Below are 24512 nucleotides of genomic sequence, written 5' to 3'. Positions count from 1 at the left end.
AGTAGTATATTAATCCAGGCAGACACACCAGGAGGAAAAATCTGGTGGGTTAATAGTTGGCTCTGAAGGGTGTAGTGAGGCATGGGCACAATATTTAGACTGCCAAGGGATTCTTTTAAAGTATCGGCTGAGGAAGGCCCTTCCAACCACAAGCTAGCATCTCCACTACAGGAACACTAGCCTCCAGCTGTCTCTAATCCCAGACACTCCGAAGCTGGCCCAGAGAGGCTGTGCTGCATCTGACCCTGCCCCTCCCAGCTTGAGCCTCTGACCAGTGAGTCAGTCTTTCAGTCCAGATCAGACTTGGTGGACTACAGCTAATGAGAAAAGCTCAGAACAGTTCCTAATAAATGACAGCACTGAGCCAGCCTCTTACACAACCCATACTGAGAAAGGGGCCACTCACCCTAGTCCAGTTACTGGACTGATCAATCACCTCCACGTGCCTCATGAATGACCAGGCATCTCCTGGCTTCAACCCCTTCCTGGTGCTGATCGTGGTGTAGTTCACCAACCCATGGACCTAGTCTGTCCCACTCAGTTTTATCAGTGTCTACGGAGCTCTCACACCTGACTTCTCTCTTCTGGGACAGCATCCCTTAGCTCAAGAATTAACATAGCTCCTGCCTCCTGGGAGCCAGCATGACTAAGCAAGTTCCTGTCAGAGGGATGCTGTTACTGTGGCCCTCACAGCAAAATGGCAGAGTCTGGGGACCTTGTCAAATGAATGAAACCAAAGGAAAACCAGGACTGTACCAGAGTTAGAAAGGTTTAGGATCAATCAACCTTTTAAGTATTTCTAGGTAGAAAAGGGGATCTGTGTATCCTGTGTGGACATGATGAAACCAGCTAGGGTAAACGCATTGTAGGGGCTGAATCAGCCCCATAGAGACAAGAACTTCCAGTAACCAGTGCTGCTCACATTAAAAACACTCAGCCTCGGGGCTAGAGATATGGCTCAGTGGTTCAGAGCACTGGCTGTTCTTGCAAAGGACCAGGATTCGATTCCCAGCACCCACCTGCCAGCTAATAACCGTTCATAACTCCAGTTCTAGGGGAATCCAACACCCTCTTCTGACCTCCACAGGCACTGCATGACACGGGTGCTCTTACACATATGCAGTCATAACAGTCATATACATAAAGTAATAATAAATAAAATATTTTAAAAGCCACTCAGCCTCATGGGGCTTGTGGAACCCCAGCCAACAAGAGCAGATCATTCATCAGAAGTGCTGGGGGATGGGAGGGCAATGAGCCTCCCCTTGAACGTTGAAGACTTTATGGAAATATTGCATCAATTTCCAAGTCAATCAATTCAATAAATATTTTTTAAATTTGTTTTTATGGAATTTTTGTGTATTTTATTCAAAATATCCCACACTGGAATCCACGTACTCTGTCATCTGTATTAAGGCTCAATGTGTCCAGTCAGCATCCCCAGCCGTGCCTCTGTGCAAGTCCATCCACAATAAATATTTTAACGACCTACCAATTACTTTTCCTTCTCCAGAGCTACTACAACTTCAAAACTCAGTTGGTTAGAGGATGATGCAAATTAGGCCACATTAGACCCACCCCAGACATATACTCAAACCTAAGAGGCCATGGGAGGGAGAGAACATTCACTCTATACCGGCCACAGCAACAGCTCAAGAAACCTCTCTGCACCCAGGCTCCTTCCCACCCGGGGCAGCAGAACTATGCTAGATGCAGCCCAGACTATCCCCTTTGTAGTTCTGTAAGAAATGAATAGTCTTTTAGAGAAAAAAAAGCCAAAATAAGAATTTCAAAATTAGAATGACAAAATAGGAATCACATTTTCTAAACACTGGAAAAGAACTGGGGTCTCTGGCTTCATCTTTGATTATGACACCCCTCCCCATGTGCCACCAGGATCCACAATAGGAATTCCCAGCCCAAATCAGGGATTTTCTCAAGAATTCCTCCAGCCTGGAGAATGATTCTCTTACTTGCCTGCTGAGCCAAGATCTAACATGAACATTAGCCCCAAGTCCCCTCAGCCCTGGGAGGGCAGGCTTCCCCTCAGTGCTAAGGGGCTACTCACTGCCCTCGCCCCACCTGCCAAACTCAGCTCTTCTCAGACAAGGCCTGGGGCCGTTCAACTTGAGGGAAGCCCATGGGCACAGTAGGTACCCAATAAAAAGGAGTTTTGCAAAGATAACGGAGAAGCCAGTCTATTTGGGGAGCCTGGTTTTGTGGAGAGATGTGGGGCTGATCCAAATAGCCTTTCTGTCGGTACTTCTGACGGAGAGAAGGTGTAGGGCGGCCAAGGCGAGAGAAAGCACGCCAAGCAGATCATTATGTGTTCTTGGAAGCTGGTTTAATGGACTGGCTCTGAGCAGTGCTGGGAACAGGCTCTCAGGCCCTCAGTCGGGACGTGGCTGGGGCAGAGATCCACGTTCAGTTCTACCAAGTGGCGACGCCTTATGGAAACTTTTAAAAGACCGTTTGAGGCTCCAAAAGATAAATATCACATGTTTTCTCTCATATGCAGAATCTAGTTTAAAATATATTCATAAAAGTAGAAGGGAGACTATGATAGGGTAGCAGGAACGATAATAGGGAGGAAGAAAGAAGCCAAAACATCTCTCTCATGTGGAATCTAGGTTCGTGTGTGTATAAAACATGAAAGCAGAAGGAAGACTGGGGGGAGGTAAGAAGTAGGGAGCAGTGAAAGGAGAGAATATTGGGGTGGGGAAAAGGTGCCATAATATATAGGTATGAAAATGTCATAACGAAACCAATTATTTTATATGCTAAAAATATAAGAAAGCAGACGGGTTTTCTGTTTGAGCCTTCTTGTGCTTGCTTTGATTACTCGTCTTTCTCTTCAATTTGGGAGCACGAGAAGAAGGCAAATTTAAATCACAGCCTGCCTACTGTGTGCCAGGAACTAAGTCAGTACTTTATTGTTCTAGGAATCCTTAATGCCCTTATGAAGAAGGCAACATGGAGGCCCCCCCGTGCAAGCAACTGGGGTGCTTTCCAAACACGGCAACCTTCCCTTTAACAAGGCCATTTTTGCTGCACATCTCACCACTGCCCTCAAGCCAAAATTCCCCGTGTTTTAACAGGATAAACATTCCCATGGCAGAGGAACGCTGTGTTCCCTAGAGGAGATGCAAGCATGTCGTTCCTGCAGAGGCCATGCGAGCTTATGAAACAGAGTGCTGGGCTGAGGGCCTGGACTGAAGCCTAGAGGGCTCAGTACCAGCTCTGCAGGCCTCAGCTAGGTCCCAACAAGGCAGTGAGAGGAATAGGGGGTTCAGGGTTGGGAGCTGGGTCCAGTCTTCACATTGCAGCAAACTGCCAGTTCTTTGGGTCTCTTCCTTTCTTTAAGACGCCACAATGTGGTAAGAATTGGCAAGCACAGATGGAGCTATGTTCACATGAGAAATTATTCTTCTCTCTGCCTTAATTTCTCTATAAACAGGAATACTGTCTGCATACAGTGGGGACTCGAGGGCAAAGAAGAAACTGCCTTTGGGGAGGGTACTTTAGAGAGACCTTACATGATCCATCAATGTTTGTATTATAATTTTGATTGACAGCATTTTCTTCTTTCTTGGTGATATGCAGAATGATCAATAAATATCTTACAGTTGATAGTATCTTAGAGCCAATAAAATGTAGGGGGATTTTTTAATCATTTTTTTCAACAATACTGATAATGGATTTTTACAGGGATATTTCTAGAACATCTTTAGTTCATTCAGACACACGAATGGATCAGTGTCTAGGCATCTGCCTCCCTTGCTAACTTTTCTACCCAGAATTTTTTTAGCAAGGGCCCAGGGGTGCTGTACCACCTCTTGGCCACCAGAGGGGGAGAGCACACTGGAGAGGAACAGATTCCCAGTCTCGTGATTGGCTTTAGGCTTGCTCCTAAACCTTTCCTATAAGCCACTCCAGAGCACTGTACCCACCTCTCACTGAAGCCCCACCTTCATAATCAGAGAAGGGAAAGGCCCCACTCCAGGTGGGTAGCAGCGTCCATGTGGGTTGAATTTTATATCTGTAGATCCACATAAAACTCAGCTATGCCTTAAAAAGCTGCTCCTAGAGTGCAAACAGGCACTAGTCATGACAAGAGCCTCCACCTGCTGAAAATACAGAGTTAACGGGTGAAGTTTCCACTGGAAACGTCCCCATGGCCTTCCTTAAAAATCCCTTCATCTTTTTCTCTTCCGTCCAGAACTCTTTCCTTCCTTTCCTCCTCACATTTAATGTTAATTTATTGAACACCTACTATATACCAGGAACTGCACTAGGAGCCAAAGATACAATAGCAAACAGAACAGATCATTGTTCTTATGTATCTTGGGTTCTGGGAGGCTTTTGCAAAATATACAAATCTGCTATAAAGAAAAATATTGGGTTCAAGAAGTATGTGCTTTCTCAGAAACTTTATATATCGTTGTGGGTCTCAGGAGTCTCCAAATGACATAAGAGGGTGACCACCCACCAGTTCTGCGTCTTCAGGAGGCAGGGCCCCCTGTCATGATTACTCTGTTTCCACTCCAGGGTGGATCTGGGAAGGCTCTTTTGACAAGTGCTAACTGAAGCACCCACCAGTTCTGCGTCTTCAGGAGGCAGGGCCCCCTGTCATGATTACTCCGTTTCTACTCCAGGGTGGATCTGGGAAGGCTCTTTTGACAAGTGCTAACTGAAGGAAAGTCCACCAGGTAAAAAGTGAAGGAGCGGCTTTCCAAACCATAGGCCTGCTCTTGCATGGCACTGAGGTCAAAGAAGCACAACACCTTCTACTAACCAATAAGAGTCCTGCAGCCAGAGAGCTTGGAACAGTTTAAAGCATATGGGAGTTGGTGACACAGAGCCCTTGCTTGTGTGTTAAATGTGTGAGATTTGTCTGAGACCATCTGAAAGATTTGGGGGGAGGAGACCAGTGAGGTTGTTTGACTGGTTTGGGTATTTTGAGACATAGTTTTGCTATATCTCTGACTGGAATACTGGTACTAGTAATAAAACCCAGGCTCAAACTGGCAGCGCTCTTCCTGCTTCAATCTCCCCTGCACTGGGATTACAGGATTATGTCACCATGCTCAGCCTCACTGGGAAGCTTAAGTGTAGAACCAACTTCAGAGGATTTGTATATTCTTATACAACTCTGCCCTGAAGAGCATGGGTTAGAGAATCAATTTAGAGTAAAGCTAGAGTGTCCAAATGGGAAATATTGGGAAAATGGCAAGAAATGATAACAGCTAACTAGTGACTATGAATATAAGAATAGTTTAAGGACAGGATTACTGGGTTTGGAAAGCGAGAGAAAACTGATCATTAAGCCTGAATCCCAAGTTTTCTGTGGAATGGCTTAGAATAAGAAAGCTTTCACTGGAGGTGTCTTTGAGGGAGACCAGAGTTTGGGAAAGCATGGAGAAGTTAAAGCATTCAGCATGCCCTCGCTGGGATTTTACCACACAAGCATGAGAGAAGGAGAAAGGAGCAAGGAGATCCAGGGGTAGAACGATAAGCCATGAATCTAATGTGATCAGAAAAGAAAGGGAGGAGAGCTGACTGGTAAAGCCGATGGGTCAGGTCTCCAGGAGGTCTAAGGGCTGGATCATAAGACCATAAGAGGCACTCAGGCAAGCGAGTTCAAAGTATAAGCAGTAGGTGCCAGAGGAGAGATCTGACATTTGAGATTTCATAGATGAGTGATTTCGAGTCCATGAAGTGACTGTGGCAATTGGTGGTTGGAAAGAAGTGAAAAGAATCAGTGGAGATGAGAATCCAGAAAAGGGGACAATGCCTAGACAATGAAGTTGTTTAGAATTATTGGTGTCAGGATGAGGAAGTGTGGTAGGAGCATCTAAAAGCCTTGGCTGGGACAGGGAACCAGAAAGTCAGTAATCATCAGTGAGCAGCTACAGAGAAGACAGTTACTGTACACACAATGGGAGAGGTGGCCTGGAAGCAACAGGGGACAGAAAGGATTCATCTCATTGGGTCAGGAAAAGAAATAGGGAAATGCTACTGATGCAAGGATGGACAGATCTTTATTCCCTCCAGAAGACTTCTGCAATCCTCGAGCAGTGCCTGTGATAGTAAGTATATGGAATGATAGCAGAAACGTCAGGAATCTGCAGTCACCATCTTAAGGAGGGCTTTAACTCATGACAAGCAGCACAGAGTAATAGGGAAAACTGTAAATCATACTTAAGAGACTATGTGCAGGTTTAAAGCCACACTTAGAACACAGTAAAGTGAATAAAGATATAAATGAGCTGGAAGAACCCAAAGAAGAAGGACTATGGGAAGAACTGAATGTGAAAGAGAGGTGTAGAATTACCGGGGGCAGCATGAAACGAGAAACAGGAGCAAAGGACTTCCCAAAGCAAGTCCTATCACAAGGCCTGGCCCTCATGGTGGAGGAGAAAAAAGCCCCACGGGGAGGGAAAAGGGCCTTCAGCCTGGCTGCTCACAGCTTCCAGTAGAACATGCCAAGGCTTTCTACTTTCGTATCCCCCCTGAGAATGAGAAAGGACCAGAACAGTCAGACAGACACAGAAGAAGGGGGATCAAGGGAAATAACACAGTTTCCCTAACAACTTAGAAAATGAGTTTCTATTAGACCCCAATCAGTACTGGATTCTATGTGCATACATCAAGGTAAAAACAAAACCCCAGCATAGAAGTTTGGAAGTGGATAAGAAGTTCCAACCCTGGGACTGGAGAGATGGCTCAGTGGTTAAGAGCACTGGCTGCTTTTGCAGAGGACCTGGATTTGGTTGCCAACACCCACATGGTGGCTAGCAACCATCCATATCTCCAGTTCCAGAGGATCCAACACCCTCTTCTCATACACATAAAATAAAAAATAATAAATAAAATATTTTAGAAGAACCCCCAACCCTAACTGAGAAAACATTGGAATCAATAGCTTCTGGGGGAGGGAGAATCAGTTTTCTTTAAGATGTGATACAGGATAGGTTATCCAGGCTCCAGTGGATGGACCCATGCCAAAGGGTATTTGGAGACACAAACTTGACTTGATGGGCCTTTATATATATATATTATGTATAAATGTACATTAAATTAGGCAGAGGGTATTAAGGGGAAAGTGCGGATGTGTAGATAGAGGAGAAGGTCTAAATATGATCAAAATATATTGTATGAAATTTGTAGAAGTTCAATAAAAAATATTTTAAAAAATGGATACATGATCAGAAATTGGAAACCTTCAACACAGGTGATGAAAGAAAAAGAGAAAATTCCTGGAAAATAAAAAAAAATTAAATGAATGAGCAATGTAAAAAATAAATAAATCAATTTACAACTAACTACCACATTGAGACAGTACAATGAACAACATGAATATTAGAGAGAAAAATATGTAAGTTATCAGAAGAAAAAAGACTTCTGACTAGATAGTCAAGAAATCTTCAAAGCAAAAATGGACTTTCTTCCAGACATGGAGGAGTGGGTACATTTCGAAGGTAAAGCTTCATGAGTAAAGGAACAGCCTCAGGCTCCTTTGGCAACACCAGCTACCCAAACATTAAGTCCCACCTGGGTCTGGTGTTACAGCTCAGTTGATAGAATGCTTGCCTAACGTGCTTGAAGCCCTGAGTTCAAGCCTCAGAACTATGTAAACTAGGCATGGTGGCACATGCCTGTAATCCCAGAACTCAGAAGGCAGAAACAGGAAAATGAGACATTCAGAGCCATCCTTGGCAAGTTTGAGGCCAACCTGGAGTACATGAGATCTTGTCTCAAGAAAAGATTCCATGTATATCACTGCTTATCCCTCCAAGTCAGATGCCAAGACTCCTAAGGTATCTGTCTAACCTTAGCCAAGGCACTTTGTACCCAGTCCTCTCTGACTTGCTCTTTCTGTTTCTCTCTTGCCAGTCATCTGACAGATGAGTGACCACCACCTGAAGGAGATGTCTGACAGCCATAGCAGCCCTCTCTTGCCAGAGCCTCTTTCCAGCAGATATAAGCTGTATGAGTCAGACCTGAGCAGCCCTACCTGGCCTTCAAGTTCCCAGGATACACACCCAGCCCTTCCTCTGCTGGAAATGCCTGAAGAAAAGGTGAGCAACATCCCCTCCAGGATGTGTCCCAAGTGAGAAGTTGGGAGGCAGAGGAGCAAATGATGATGCTTGCCCATCTTCCCTACGAACTTGGTAGCAGTGATGGAAAAGCCATTGCCCAGGAATATTTTTCTGATTGAAAATGGTCACATCCATAATTTGTCCTATCTGGCCTTGCATATGAAAATGTGGCTGTGTGAGACATCATGTGGAGGACTAGAAGAAAATACACACATACTCACCAGGCTACTGGTCAATCTCCACAATCTTTGACCTCACACTTGATCTCCTGAATGACTCTAGTCTCCAGAACTATGACTTTGTTAGAATGCAGATCATCAGCAATCTCTGAACACAGGTGCACAAAAGTAGACTAGCTAGCTACTAGGAGGTGGAGAACACAGGACTGTTAAGTGTCTGTGTGTGTGTGTTGTGCATTCACACATGTGAATATGAGTGTGGAGGCCAGAGGTCAACGTCAGGTATCTTTCTTGATCATATTCCATTTTATCTTTTGAAACAGAATCTCTCACTGAACCAGGTGCTCACTGATTGTCTAGAAAAGCTGGCCATCAAGTTCTAGGAATTTGCCTGTATACACACACACACACACACACACATGCACACACACACACACATGCACACATGCACATACTAGGCTAGAGTTACAGACCACACACACATTCCCATGTGTAGTTTTTTTTACATGGGTACTGGGGATCTCAACTCAGGACCTCATGCTTGAAAAGCAGGTACTTTACCAACTGAGCCATTTTTCCAGCCTCTAAATTCACATACTGTGTATTGTTAGACTAATAGTTTAAAAGATGAAAGATCTTTTATGACTCATGGCTTTAGAGGTTCTAGTCCATGCTTGGATGACTACATTGCTGTGGGTCTGAGATAAGGCTGAAACATCATGGCAGAAGGACATTGTAGAAGGGCCAAGCAAAGAAAAGCTGCTCACCCACAGCATCCAGGAAACAGAGAAGCAGAAAGGGCCAGAATCCCAAAATACCCTTCAAGGATATCCCTTCTCCCAGTGACCTATTCCTTTCAACTACAATCTAACTCCTAGCCTCTATCATATCCCATAACACCTTCACTTATGAATCCATTGTTAGAATAATTCACTTGAATTCATAGTCCTCATGGTCCAATCACTTTCCAAAAGCCTTACAAGCAAGCAATCAAACCTTTAACATACGAGCCTTCAGGAGACATCTCTGATCAAACCATAATGCATTCCTTAAAGTTTAACCTTTTCAAGCATACACTTACATGGTTTTAAGTATACTTCCAAAATTGTATAAACATCACCAAAGTCTAATTCCAGAAGATTTACATTGTCTCAAAAAGAAACACAGTCATCAGCAGTCACCCCCCCCCCATTCCAACCTACACTAACCCCTGGCAATCATCAAATTTCTGATCCTATGGATTTGACTACTCTGAATATTTCATATAGATAGAACCATGTATTATGTGGCCTTTTGTGACTGACTTCTGTGGTTTATCATATTTTCAAGTTTCATTTATGTTGTAGCATCAAATCAGTACTTGTTCCTTTTTATATGACCATATAAACATAATACAGTTCATCTATTCACGATTTGATGGACTATTTGTCTGTTTCTTTCCACTTTGCTCTAGTTTAGTTTTTGTTGCTGTGATAAACACCATGACCAAAAGCAACTTGGACAGGAAAGAGTTTATTTCAGCTTCCACTTCCAAGGCATAGTCCATCTTTGAGGAAAATCAGACAGGAACTCAAGTAAGAACTAACTAGAGGAAAGAACGTGAGCAGAGACCATGGAGGAGCACCAATTCCTGGCTTGCTTCCTCTGGCTTGCTCAGCATCATTTCTTATATAGCCCAGGCTCACCTGACCAGGGATGGCATTATCCCCAGTGGGCTGGACCCCCTTACATCAACAAGCAATCAAGAAAATGCTCCAGAGACAGGCCCACAGGCTAATCTGATGGAGGAAATTCCTCAATTGAGGTTCCCTCTTCCCAGATGTCTCTAGTTTGTATCAAATTGAGAGAAAACTAACCAGCACACACCTTATCACTTTTATGAAATAATTCTGCTATGAGCTATGGGTGAACATATGTTCTTATTTCCTTTGGATATAAACCTAAGAAGAAAATTTCTGGATCAAATGATAACTCAAACATCTTAAAGAAATAACAAACTTCTTTCAAAGCATCTATATCATTGTGCATTATCACCATGAAGTTTCCATTTTTCCACATTACACCCAAACTTATCTGTCCTTATAGCCTAGGTGGTATTTACTGGGATTTTGGTTAGCATTTCCTTACTAAAGATAATATGAAACACTTTTCAAGTGGGTAAATTTTAGCAAATATTTTGCCCAATTTGTTTATTATTGATTTGTAATATTTATATGTTTTGGATATTAGACACTTACTAGATTATTATTGCAAAGGATTACTCCTATTCCATAGTTCTATGTTTGCTTTCTTAATAGTATCCTTTAAAACCAAAGTGTTTTGCTAAGATTTATTTTTTATTTGGGGGTGGGGGTATGCCAAATGTGTATAGGTGCCATGGGAGCCAGAAGAGGGCATCAGATCCCTTGGCAATGAAGTTGCAAGCAGTTTTGAGCCACCTCACATGGGTGCTGGGAACCAAACTCAGGTACTTTGAAACAGCATCCCTTTCTCCAGTCCCCAAAACCAAAGTTTTTAGTTGATTAAATCTAGTTTAACACTTATTGTTTTACTTACATTTTTAATGCTATATCTTTTTTAAACTATCTTATTCTATATGGGTCATAAAAATTTATGCCCATGTTTTTATCTAAGAGCTTACTAGTGTTGGCAGTTACATTTATGCATTTTACTCATTTTGGCTTTTTGTGTGGTATTAGGTAGAGACTAACTTTGATCTTTTTGCATCTAGACATCCAGCTGCTCCAGCACCATTTGTTGAAAAAGCTATTCTTTCTCCATTAAATTGTCTTGGTGCCCTTATAAAAATTATTGATAGAACATAGATATTTAGGCCTCCATTCTTTTGGTCTGGTTAACATAGCCAGCTTTTTGTCAGTACCATGCCATCACGATTATTATAACATCATAGAACATTTTGAAATCGAAGTACAACTCCTCCAACTTTATTTTTCTTTTCCAGCCTTCTTTTGTCTATGCTGGATGCCTGCATTTCCATATGAGTTTTAGGATCCTATTTTCCATTTCCAAAGAAATAAAAGATGACTTGGATTTTTATAGGAATTGCATTAAATCTGTAGATATAGTTCAGAAATAGTGCCATTATAATAATAACAATTTATTGCAGTTTTCAGTGGATGAGACTTATACACCTTTTGTTAATTTTATCCTCGAATACTTTCTACTTTTTCATTGCACCATAAATAAAATTGCTCTCTTAATTTTAATCTTGCATTTTTCATTGGCAGAGCATAGAAATAATTTTTATTTTCATATATTGATCATCTATTCTATAACCTTGCTAAACTTATTCATACTGCTAAGTAAGACTTTTGAAGATCCCTTAAGAATTGACATCTGCAAACAGAAATGCAATCTGTGTTTAACTTTTTCTTTACAATCTCAGTTGCTTTTTTTCCTTTTCCTTGACTGGTTTCTTGGGCTAGAATATCTAGTACAATGTTGAATAGATATAGCAAGAGCAGATAGCCTTGTTTCATTCTTGGTCTTAGGGGACGAGATCTCCAGTCTTTCACCATTACGTGTGACATTACCCATGAGTTTTTAGTAGATGTCCTTTATCAAGGACCTCTTCATCTATCCCTAGTTATTGAGGACTAGTTACATTGCAAATGTTCAATAGCTGCTTGTTTTATGACCTACCATATTGGAAAGCATAGCATTAGAGCAAGAAGTCTTGACCAAAAGGTCCACATATAGAATTGAGGGAAAGATGGACTGAGATGGGAGAAATAATTCATCTTTATTTCTATTATCCTCTAATGGACTTTAGCTTTTATTTCAATTACAAGTACTAATATAGTCAATGAACCACAGCCACTTTAGCAGTACCTTAGATTTCTATCTAAGCTGTCACATATCAGATTCCCCAGGACTCAGACTTTGATATGGAGATTTGAAAGTAAGAAATTTACTGGGGTATGCTTTTGGGAACCACACTTATAGATGAGAAAGGACAGCGAATGACAAAAGGAGAAACTGAGTTGTGTAGCAGTCACAGTAAAGTTCTCAGCTGATCTTCTGGTAGGTCCTGGAGCTGGGAGAGCCTTCCAGAACTGTCCTGAATCAGACCAAGCAGGTCCCATATATACACTCATCATAATTTTAAATTTTCTTTTTGTAGGACAAGGTCTTACTATGCCACCCTTGCTAGCCTGGAACTCACTATATAGACCAGGCTGGCCTTGAAGTCACAGAGATCCACCTGCCTCTGTCTCCTGAGTTCTGGGATTGAAGGCATGCATCACCGCATCCAATTTAATATAAAAATTTAATAGCCATTAAAGCTAATGCACATATATAATGACAATAGTGTAATAATTGCAGTTCAATATAATCGGTTTTCTTTGTAAATCACTTATTTTAGCTATACATTTCCAGACATTTATTATGAAAAGATGTTCATAGGCATCACTAAACTACCAAAAGGATCCTCTGTAAAAAAATGTTAAGAAAACATGTTGTAAAGAGTGTATAATAGTACAGGGAAGAGCAGGCATGCACAAGGTGCTCTAAACAGCTTTAGACCATGGGCATGAGTCTCACCCTTTGTTTCATGACCCTGCATCTCTATTAAAAATCCTAACGTCCTGTTCCCAAATAAATGCCTCTGTTTGCAAGAAGACGCATCATTTGAATCCAGGTGTTGTGGCACATGTTTATAATCCCTGTTCCCAAGAGACAGAAGCAGGAGGACTAAAAGTTCAAGGCTTTTTTGAACTACGTAGCCAGCCTGGGCTACAAACTGAGACTGTACCAAAGAACAACAAATTAAAGGTATATTATCTGATATTTTCTCCTGGCTTTTCCTCAAAGGATCTTCGATCATCTGATGAAGACAGCCACATTGTAAAAATTGAAAAACATAATGAAAGGAGTAAAAGGCGGGAAAGCGAGGTGCCCCGCCGGGGCTCTGCAGGGAGGGGAGGCTTCAGCCTCTTCCAAGCAGTGGGCTACCTCACGGGTGACATGAAGGAGTGCAGGAACTGGCTGAAAGGTGAGCAAATGCTCAGGGAAGAACAGGGAGTGGGCCAGGGACACCCCTCCCTCCAGCTTAGACAACAAGGCTGCTCTCTCCCTCCTCCTTGGTGAGGACTCCCATAGTAAAGGGCAACTCCAGGCTTGAGTTGACTCCAGGTGGGCATACTCCCCATCATTCTAAGATCCAGTTTCAGAATTAATGCATTTCACTGATTTTAGTACTTTGCAAACTATCAGTTCCCGTGTAGAAATGATAGAGTGAACACAGTAGCAACATGCAAGTCATTTCCCAAACACTGAATGGTCATCCCTTCACTTATTCAAAGCCATTTATCATGCCTGTTACGTGTCAAAAAAAAAAAAATAGAAGCAGCATCCTCTCCAAGGCTCCAGGGTTCTTTCCTTTTAGCTTCCTGAACTTAATGCTGTAGCAAACATCATACTCTCCTCATCAGTCCCTACTTGCTCCCCACCAGCATGGTTGTCCTGGAAACCAAACCAGAGAAGGCAGAATGCATGTCCCATCTCCTACACCTGGCTTCCTCTAGGCCCCAATTCAATAATGATTTTCACAGCTGGGCTATAACAATTTCTTTTCCAACATCCTTTCTTGAAGCTACTTTCTTTGCTGCTCAGATACCAGCCCTCAATTAAGTCATACAGCACTACACAAAAAGAGAGTTTACTCCCTCCCCACCTCTTTCCTCGGACCAATAAATTTCCCATGGAATGCTCCTGGGGCTCCTTGCCAACCAAGCCAATGGCTGGAACTGCATTAAATTGGTCTCCGTGTGGTGCCTCACTCTGTAGGGCAAAAACTACCACCCACTGCAGACCAATTGCTAGACCACTCAGAGCTTTGGGCTGAATGCAACACCCACCCTCAACCCCTTCACTCCTCTACCTCAGGCTAGGTTGAATGAGGAGAAATATCCTGGCTGCTGCATCCCCTTGTGCCTCAGTTGCCATGCCAACCAGTAGTCCAGTAGGCAGCACAGGCTATACTCTGCTGATGGCTCTGTCTATATCTCTTGCAGATAAGCCTTTGGCCCTCCAATTCCTAGACTGGGTCCTGCGGGGAGCAGCTCAAGTGATGTTTGTCAACAACCCTCTCAGTGGGTTCATCATCTTCATAGGCCTTCTGATCCAGAATCCCTGGTGGACAATTACTGGGGCACTGGGGACAGTGGTCTCAACCTTAGCTGCCCTTGCCTTAAGCCAAGATAGGTGAGTCCTCTTTATGGGTTTATTGGAAGGTACCTGGCAGAAAGGTGACGTTTGCTTCAGTGGTCAGACAACCTTATCCTAGCAACAACCTAAGACCTCTCTGGTGAGCTCTACAGAATTAAGCTGCTCTGGCTTATAGCAAGCAGCAGCATCATGTTGAGTTTGGCTATGGAACCTTCTGGAAACATCCCTCTGAAGGAAGTGCAAAAGAATGCTTAAAGTGTTCTCTTTTATGGAAGTTACAATCTGTTTTTAGGAGACAAGATTAAGAGGCAATAGCAAGAAGAGATACATTTCTGAATATTGGAAAGAGTAGAGAGATAGACACGTTTCGTACAGGGGATGAATGATAGCGGAGGGGCCTCAAGAAGAAGACAAACGGGAGTACCGGGAAGCACAGAGGCAGGACTAAGGAGGAGCCTGGTTGGTGGAAGTCAAGTAACAGAAATACATAGTATTTTACAAAACTTCATTCTCTCTTCAGACTTTGTTATATGTTGTTCCAAAGTTTCCTGATATTCAGAATCAGTGATTGTGAAGCACTGTAATTCCAGACCTACCTCCTTCCATCCCCCCTATAAATATTCTCCTTCAATGGATCTGGAAGATAATTTTCAAGGTCTCCCAGAAACTTCTGATGGCTCATGAAGTTTGGAAAATAAATGCTGTATTAGCCCACTGTGGCATTGCTATGCCAACATTATATTATATTATAATTATGCCAACATTATATTATATTATAATTATGCCAACATTATATTATATTATAATTATGCCAACATTATATTATATTATAATTACTACAACCCGGTGAAGGATACAGGCTTCTACACCTGATATGGGACTCTCAAGGTCGTGCTGCTGCCATCACTGCACCTGCATGGACACTGTGACCTTAGGTCTAGGGGTGAGCTCAGAACAGTGGCACGCACCAGAGCACATGTAATTGTCAGGCCCAGCTGGTGACCACTGAAGTAAATGCATCAATCAGCTTTTCTCCAAAGGCTGTCCATGCTTCCACGTGACCTTGGAGGACAATTCTAGAGAGCAGGGAAGCCACTAGAAGCTGCATTCTTTGGTGTGCGGGGTTAGTAAGCAAAGTGACCATGTACTCATGCCAAGATTTTGTGTCTGCTTCAGCCAGTAGTCCCAGTGTTCCTTGCTCCCATGGATCTACCACTGCGTGGGCAGCTGGCAGAGAAGTCCTGTCTTTCCTCTCCACCAGTATTTACTGAAACTGACCAAGGGTCATTGCCCTCCTCACTCTGTAACCTCAGATAAGCATGTCCCATTTGGCTACATTATTGTTGCCTGTAAGCGCAATGGTTCCCAGGAGATAAGCCCAAGTCCCTTCTTGCTCCAATAATCAGATTCCCAGATTTTCCTCTCAATCATATTCTGTTGGTAAAGTTTCCAAGTTGCGCAGACAGCCACTTCATAGACTGCTGTTTTTACCAGAAGATACATGTACTAGGCAGACTGAACTAGTCCTCCAAAACACCCCGATTAAGAATCAGACAAACAGACATCACATGAGAACCTGAGCCTCGGCTTGGCTTCCGAAGCCTTCGTCGATGCCCCACTCCTACCGAGTGCTTGCTCTGCATCCCACTTGTCCCCAGTTAAGCACTCTTGTTTCTGAAGTTCCCAAACCTCTTTCTTATACATCTATCTAATCCCACCATTCCTTCAAATCCCTCCTCCTCCAGGATGCCATCCCTGACTGTCCCCCAGGAACTTTGAATGCTTCCTCTCTGAACAACTGCAGAACATACCCAAGTACTATACTGGATTATTCTTTGATTATTTTTTTTTCTGAGTCTTCTCTCACTGGAATGTTCAGGACAGGAAGTCCATTTTGGGGGTTCTATAATCCATCATATCATATAAGAAAGACTCAAGCTTTCTTGGAAACATGTGGATACCATGTTCCTCATCTTAGATTCCAAGCTCTGGACCCTCCACACATACATGCCCTTCTATAAGGACTCCATCACTGTCTACAATGAGTTACTGACATGGTCACACATTCTAGCTTCCATCACCACCTCCACCACCTCACCATCCCTCTCCCACTCCACTGCCCTCACAGTATCCAAAGGCGACATATTCGCTCATCAAATCTCAGAAGGGAAAAACACCCAAATTTCCACAGAAAGTGTTACACGTTACGTGTATGCACACTCTCTCACACCCTCACAATACAGTACTTCAGCCTTGTGGCACTGATTAGAAGTTAAACTTCAGCGCCCACCTCCCCATTTCCTAATTTAAAAGACAGAAAACATTGGAACCCTGCCCTTCGCTGAGCTCTAGTTCTCTCTCCCTTCACCTCTTACCTTTCACACACACACACACACACACACACACACACACACACACACACCTATGTCACATCTCACACTTCTAGCAGTCTGGAATGTCCCTAGAAAGAAAGGAGAACTTGACCACAAATGCAATAAAGTGAATAATTTTACTTTTTAGATCAGCAAGAACAATGAACAAAGCGAGTATGGGTGTGGTATGGGGGTGGGCAACTCAGAAGGGCTCTTCAGGTGGTACAGTTGCCCAGTATTCATTGAGTGAGTATTTCTGTCTTATTTTCCTTAGACAATCTTTTTGTTTATCCTTTTTACTTTCTATTTTTGTCTCCTCCCCCAACCTTAGCGGTTCTAATCCTGTTTGTTTTCATGGCTTATTTTATTACCTTCGTTTGTTCTCCCTCCGTGACCTTTCAAAACTTTCTTCCCTCTCATGGTCTCCTTTCTACTTTCTTTTTATAACTTTTATTTGATTTATTATTAGTGTGGTGTGAGTGCAGGTGCACGTTGCCACAGTTCTCATGTGGAGGCCAGAGGACGACTTTCAGGGGTCATTCTCTCCTTCCACTGTGGGTTCTGGGGATCTAACTCAAGTCACCAGGCTTACATGGCAAGCCAAGCTTCCTTACCCACTAAGCCATATCACAACCACCTCTGCCTTTCTACTTTAACACACACACACACACACACACACACACACACACACACTTATATATTTTGCATAAACATGATGTTTGTCTTTCTGAGCTGTCTTTTTTTCATGTCACATAATGACCTCCAGTTACATCCATTTTCCTGCAAACATTAAAATTTCATTCTTCTTTATAGTTGAAAATATTTCATTGTGTATATTTTCATTATCTATTCATTGCTATATCTTGGTCATTGTGAATAGTGCAGCAGTAAATATGCTATAGAAGCACCTCTGTGGTATGCTAACTTAGACTCCTGTAGGAGTGGTAAGCTGGATCACATAGTAATTTTATTTTCAGTGTTTTGTGGAGCCTCCAGACTAATTTTGCCATGGCTGCACTAGTTTACATTTAGGCTAGCACATCCTTGCCAACAGCATCATTTATTTTCTTGATGGTAGCCATTCTGTAGGGGGTGAGATGGAGTCTCAAAGCATTTTAATTTGCATTTTCCTGATGGTTAAGGATGTTGGACACATTTTTAAGATTTTTATTGGCCATTTGCACTTCTTTTGAAAACTGTGTGTTCAGTCCATTTATTGATTTGATGATCTGATTTTGGAGGTGTAATTTTTACAGTTATTTATGCATTCTAGCTATCAGCACCCACCCACCCCCGCCCCATGTCTGATAAGTAATAGGCAAGGACATTTTCCCATCCCATAAGCTATCTCTTCAGTCTAATGATTGTTTCCATTGCTGTGCAGAAGCCTTTTAATTTTATGAAATCTTATTTGTCAATTCTTGGGATTATGTTCTGTGCTGTTAGAGTCCTTTTCAGAGAACTTTCGCCTATATTTTATGGCGTTTTACCTGTTTTCCTTCGGTAGCTTCAGAGTTTCAGCTCTTATATTAAGGTATTTGATCCATTTGAAGTTGATTTTTTTAGAAAGTAAGCAATATGCATCATTCTTCTAACATGTTTTCACACACCAGTGATTGTTAAAGAGGCTGTCTCTTTTCCTAATGAATATTTTTGACACCTTAGTCAAAGCTTAGTTAGCTGTAGCTATGTGGGTTCATTCCTGAGTCCTTTAGTCTATTCCATTGATCTATATGTTTGCTTTTGCCAATACCATGCTTTTTTGTGCCAGTAGTGTACTGTTTTTATAGTATGTCTCAGGTATTATGATGCCTCCAGAATTAACCTTTCTGCCTGCCATTGCTTTCCATTCTCGGTCTTCTGTGGTTCTACGTAAAGTTTATTCTCTATTTCTGTGACTTGCCATTGGAATTTTGATGGGAATTTCTTTGAACCTGTAGATTTCTTTCAATAACATAGACATTTTCACAATATTAATTCTGCCAGTTCATAAATAGGAGAGAACTTTCCATCTTCTAGTAATATCTTATTTTCTTTCTTCCATGTCTCAAAGTTATGTCCTTCACTTCCTCAATTAGTTTTATTACTAGATATTTTTTAAGGTTATTGTAAGTGGAATTTTTCCTCAATTCCTTTCTCCACAAGTTTGTTATTGGTGTATAGAAAAGCTGTTGACTTTTGTATGTTAGTTCTGGATCCTACTACTTCATTAGAAGTATTTACCAGATCTAAGAGTTTTCTGATATAGTCTGTGGGGGTTTCTTAAGTGTAGGATTGTGTTATCAACACCCACACCAGCATTTATTGTTATTTGTTTTCTTAATTTTAGCCATTCTGATGCGGTAAGGTGAAGTCTCAAAATACTTTTAATGTGCACTTCCCTGATGGCTAAGGATGTTGAACACTTTAAAAATATGTCTTGGTCTTTTGTATTTCCTCTTTTGAAAACAGTCTCTTCATGTTTATATTGAGTTGTTTGTTTTCCTGGTGCTTTGTTTCTTTTAGTTCTTTATATGTTCTAGATATTAGGCCTCCATCAGATATCTAGCTGGTAAAGATTTCCTCCCACTCAGTGTACTTCCTCCTCACCCTCCACCCCCACCCCCCCCACCTCCCCATGACTATTTATTTTTTAGTATCATGAGGTCCCGTTTGTCAACTGTTGGTGTTAATTCCTCAGTGAACAGAGTCCTGTTCAGGGAGTCCTTTCCTGTGAATCCACTCACACCTGGCCTTTGTTAAGAGACTATTATTGCCCAATGTTACTTCTTTTCTGTCATAGATCTATGTCAATTTTATGTTATCTTTATTTAATTTTAGTAAATCATGTGTCTAGGAATATATCCATGCCAGATTCTCCAGGTTTGGTTTTGTTTGGGAAGGGGGTTGGGAGGAATATAGGGTTTTAAAATATTCCCTAATTAGTCTCCGAATTTCACTAAAATCTGTTGTAACATTTCCTTCTTTTGTCTCTACTTTTATTAATTTGAATCTTTTCTCTCTTTGTTTGTTTAGACTGGCTAAGGGTTTGTCTATCTTGTTTTTTTCAAAGAACAAACTGATTGATTCTGTGTGTTTTTCCATTAGTCTCCATTTCATTAATTTCTGCAGTGATCTTTATTATTTCTTACTATCTACTGGTTTGGGATTTGACTTCCTCTTGTTTTTCTAAGACCCTGAGGTGCATATAGGGTTATTTATTTGGGATCTGTCTGAATTTTACTCGTAGCTATAAATTTCCCCTCTGTCAACACCTTAATGGTATTTCAAAGATTTTAGTAAGTTGTCTTTCATTTTGTTTGAGTCTAGGGTTCTTAACTCCTTCCTAGTTTCATCAATGACCCACTGCTCATTCAAAAATTTATAGTTCAGTCTCCAAATATTTCTGTGATTTTAGTGGGCTTTTGTTTCTGTTGATTTCTACTTTTTTCCACAATGATCTGATAAGATACAACATATTATTTCAATTCCTTTGCATTTCTTAAGACCTAATTTGTGATCTAATAATTCCACAGGCTGCTGAGAAGAATGTACATGCTGTATCCACTGCATGGACTCTCTAGTAGATAGCTGTTGAGTTCATTGGATTGATGATATACTTTAACTCTGCAGTTCTTTATTGACTTCTAGTTTGGAAGATCTATCTGAAAATGAGAGTGGGGTGTTAAAGTCACATTTCTATTGAATGAGGACCTATGTAACATTTTATGCCCATTAGTGCTGTCATATGAAACAGTTCACCCCAACATTTGGCCCATGTTATTTACAGTAGTAATAACTTCCTGATGAATTTTCCCTTTATTGCATTATTGCGTGCAGTGACCTTCTTTATCTCTTCTGACCAGTTTTTTATTGTTGTTGCTGTTTTTTGTGGGGGGGTTATTTTTGAATTTTGTTTGGGTTTTTTTTTTTTTTTTTTTTGGTCTTTTTAAGACAGGGTCTCCCTATAACCCCTGTAGCCCCAGCTGGCCTGGATCAATCAAGCTGGCCTTGAACTCAAAGATCCACCTGCCTCTGCCTCCCAAGTGCTGGGATTAAAGGCATGGGGCAGCATGCCTGGCTCTCTTCTGACCAGTTTTGAAGTCTGCTTTGTCAGATATCAGATATCAGAACAGCTATGCTAGCTTCTTTTCAACTTTGATGCTGAGACATTTTACTCAGTATGTTCCTTGGGGACAAAAGATAGTTGGATCTTGGGGCTGGAGAGATGGCTCAGTGGTTAAGAGCACTGACTGTTCTTGCAGAGGACCCGAGTTCAATTCCCAGCACCCATGTGGCAGCTATGAACCGTCCTTAACTCCAGTTCCAGGGGAATCCGAAGCCCTGCTGACCTCTGCGGCATTGCATGACACATGTACACTCACATACATGCAGGCAATATACTCATACACATGAAATAAAAAAAATAAACAAAAAACATATTTTAAAAAGATAACTGGATCTTGAGCTGGACATGGTGGCACACACCTTTAATCCCAGAACTTGGGAGGTAGAGGCAGGCAGATATCTGTGAGCTCAAGGCCAGCCTGGTCTACATAGTAAGTTCAGGCCAAAAAAAACCACCCCCCAACCCCCCCCAAAAAAACCAAAAAAAAAAAAAAAAAAAGCTGGATCTTATATTTTAATCTAGTCAACTAGTCTGTGTCTCTAGATTGGTGAATTGAAGTCATTTACATTCAAGGTTAATATTGAAAAAAGTTTGATAAATCCTATAATTTTATTGATCATGTGTCTAGCTCATTGGATTATAATCTTTTCTTTCTCCTCTTCTTGTATCAGTGGGATTGCTGGTAGACATGATAGAGTCTTAACTACATATATTTTTTTCCTGTGCCTTATAATTGAGGTTATCTTCTTCCTCTTCTGTTTAGTACTCCTTTAAGCATCTTCTGCAGTGCTGGTTTGGTGTTCATGAACTGCCTTTGTTTGGGCTTGTTATGAAATGCCCTATTTCTATCAAATTTAAAAATACATCTTTTCTGGATATAACAATTTGGGGTAGAAGTTATTTATGTCCATGGTTTGAAATATGTTGTTCCCCGCTTTCCTGGCTTTGGGGGCTGCTGATGAGATGCCTGGTGTTATTCTTCTGTATTTGTCCTTGTAAGTCAGTTGGTATTTCATGAGAATGTTTGCTGTCCTTTCACTGAATAGATTCTCTATGCCTTTAGCTTTTAGCTTACCTTCTTTGTCCCGTGAATTCTTGTATTTGGTCTATTGATCATATACCAGAATTTGGAGGTTGTGTTGGTGCTTATTTTTTTCTTGGTATTTGAGCATAAGATTTCCTCATCATTGTCCTCCACTTGTAGTATTTTTTCTTTGGTTTTGTCCAGTCTATAGTAGCAGCTACTGTTGTGTCTTTTGACTGAGGTGTTTTTGTTTTTTCCCATTTCTAGTATTCCTATTAGGCTTTTTTCAAAATCTATTCCTTGTTGAATTTCTCCTCCATTTTGCTGTTCCCATCTACACTGCTGATTATTTCCATCTATTTTGCACATTTTCTTCTCTGTGCTGCTAATTTCCTCTCCAGATCCTAATTTCATTACCTCATTCATATGCTTGTTCGAATCTCTTTGAGTTCATTGGTCATTTTGATAATAAACTTTTGAGATCTTCATCTAACATTTGACCCATTTCAGTACCTTTGAATTCATGAGTTATAGTTAATGAGCTCTAATGTTTCCATGATTCTTATGTTTCTGTTATAATTTGTGGACTTCTTGGTTTGAATATCTCTTCAGATTTTATTTGGGGATCTTCGTGAGCACTGTTGAAGTCTCAGACTCCAGCACCACTCAGAGAGGAGGCTGCAAACTGCTGCAGCAGCAATGATACCAAACCACACAATATGTAAAATGCACTTAAAATCAATGAACACTCACTAATTGCCATAGAAAAAAAGAACATGACAAATTAGTGTAAAATGTGCTACAAAGCTAAAAAAATATTTAGGATAAATGCAGAAATAGCACAAGATGAGGTAAAGGAAGTGAGGAGGGAAAGCAGAAGTTAGAGCAGACTCAAGCTCAAATAGGTGAGAGGAAAAGGGAGAGAACAATATGATGAAGGGGAAGAGAAAACAGCAAAAGATTGGAAAATAAAGCAATTTTTAATGATTTCCTAGTAAGAAAAAAGTATCAAAATTGGATACATATATGAAGCACAATAAACTAAAAAATAAAAAATCTTTAAAAAAAAATATGGGTTGAAGAGATGACTCAGTGGTTAAGAGCACTGGCTGTTTTTACGGAGGACCTGAGTTCAGCTCCCAGCTCAGATGGGAGCTCACAACTATATGTAGCTCCAGTTCCAGGGACTCCAACACCCTCTTCTGGGTCTCCATGGGCACTGCCTGCATGTAGTATACTTATATGCATGCAAAACACTTATACATAAAATAAAGACAAATAAAATATATTTTTTAAAAAGTAAGATAAAGCCAGCCAGGCATGGTGACACCTGCCTTTAATCCTAGCACTCAGGAGGTAGAGGTAGATGGATCTCTGGTCTACATAGTGAGCTCTGGGCCAGCTAGGGTTACAGGGAGACCTTTCCTCAAAAAGATTTTTTTTTAAGTAATAATAAAATAAGGTAAAAAGTTAAAGTGAGTATATTACTAAAAGTAAAGGAAAATGGAAAATTGTCATGCACAGTGCTAAGCAAGAACAAAATAAATTACTTTGAGCTCATCCCCAGCAAAGAAACCTAAAAAGGAATTTTGGCTGGCAATATAGCTCAGTAGTAGAGCACTTCCTTAGTATGATCAAGGCCCTGGGTTCAATTACTCAGAAAGAAAGATGGCATGGAGGGAGCTGAGGAAGGCACTGGACTCTGATCTCTGGTCTCCACACACAAACAGATGTGCACTCGTACCCACATATACACACAAAACATATGTGCATCCCACACTATGTTAAAATAAAAAAGGAAGGAAGGAAGGAAGGAAGGAAGGAAGGAAAGAAGGAAGGAAGGAAAGAAGGAAGGAAGGAAGGAAAGTAAAGAAGATTGCCCAACAATGAAAAAAAAATCTGTAAACAAAATTAGGTAAGTGCATGAAGGAGAATTTTTAAAAACATAATTTTTTAATAAAATGAAGTAAAAATACTACTAAAGTGTAGTGAAAAAGAAAAAGGGGAGAAACAGGGTGGGGGCCAAAAAGAACCAAGTTAAAAATGAAGTGTTGGAGTGGCTTGATGCTAAGTCCTTGAAAATTAGAGGCTGCGTCAATAATGTGGGTTACACAGGTTTCTGTCTCACTCCCCAGTACACACCCCCTGGGGTAGCTAACAGTCTAGCTCTGGAGGGTGTCTCCAAGTAGGTTGGGAGTAGTAAAAGCAACAGCCACCCTGGTATCTGTGGAAGCAGACCTATCTTTTTTACCTTCAAAATCCACTAAGTATTAACCACCAGGCTAAAGGGATAAGACTATAGAATGCAAATAATCGGCTGGAACTTGAGAGTTCTCAGACTCGCAGCAGTGAGCCACACCACAGACAGGTGGCCCGCTGCTAACCTCAGACTCAAACTCCAGAGTTCCTCTCAGTTAATGAGGTCTGCTCCCAGACTGGACTGCCTTTCTCGCTACATTTCACTACCTAGGGGGAGACTCCTGCTGACTGCTCTTTTTTGGCTCCTCAGCGCCAGTGTTCCCAGGAACTCTCTAC

At 41.3% G+C, this 24512-nt stretch overlaps 1 protein-coding gene across 2 annotated transcripts in view; it reads left to right on the top strand.

The window, feature by feature from the left end:
- The first annotated feature begins 7896 nt into the window (after positions 1–7896).
- Positions 7897–24512, top strand: part of Slc14a2 (solute carrier family 14 member 2) — a 64013-nt gene continuing 47397 nt past the window's right edge. Inside the window, exons 1-3 of one of the 2 annotated variants that reach the window (XM_008825918.1) lie at positions 7897–8081; positions 13118–13298; positions 14320–14509. In XM_008825918.1, coding sequence (XP_008824140.1) covers positions 7908–8081; positions 13118–13298; positions 14320–14509 — 545 coding nt within the window. In that variant the 5' untranslated portion in view covers positions 7897–7907. Of the gene's footprint in view, positions 8082–13117; positions 13299–13756; positions 13945–14319; positions 14510–24512 lie in introns of those variants that run through there. The other variant, XM_008825919.1, reaches the window with a different exon arrangement.

The sequence above is a fragment of the Nannospalax galili genome, unplaced genomic scaffold, assembly GCF_000622305.1.
Source record: "Nannospalax galili isolate Female #2095 unplaced genomic scaffold, S.galili_v1.0 scaffold169, whole genome shotgun sequence".
NCBI classification, from domain to species: Eukaryota; Metazoa; Chordata; class Mammalia; order Rodentia; family Spalacidae; genus Nannospalax; species Nannospalax galili.
Note: the sequence above shows the minus strand (reverse complement) of the source record. Positions and strands in the feature narration are given on the sequence as shown.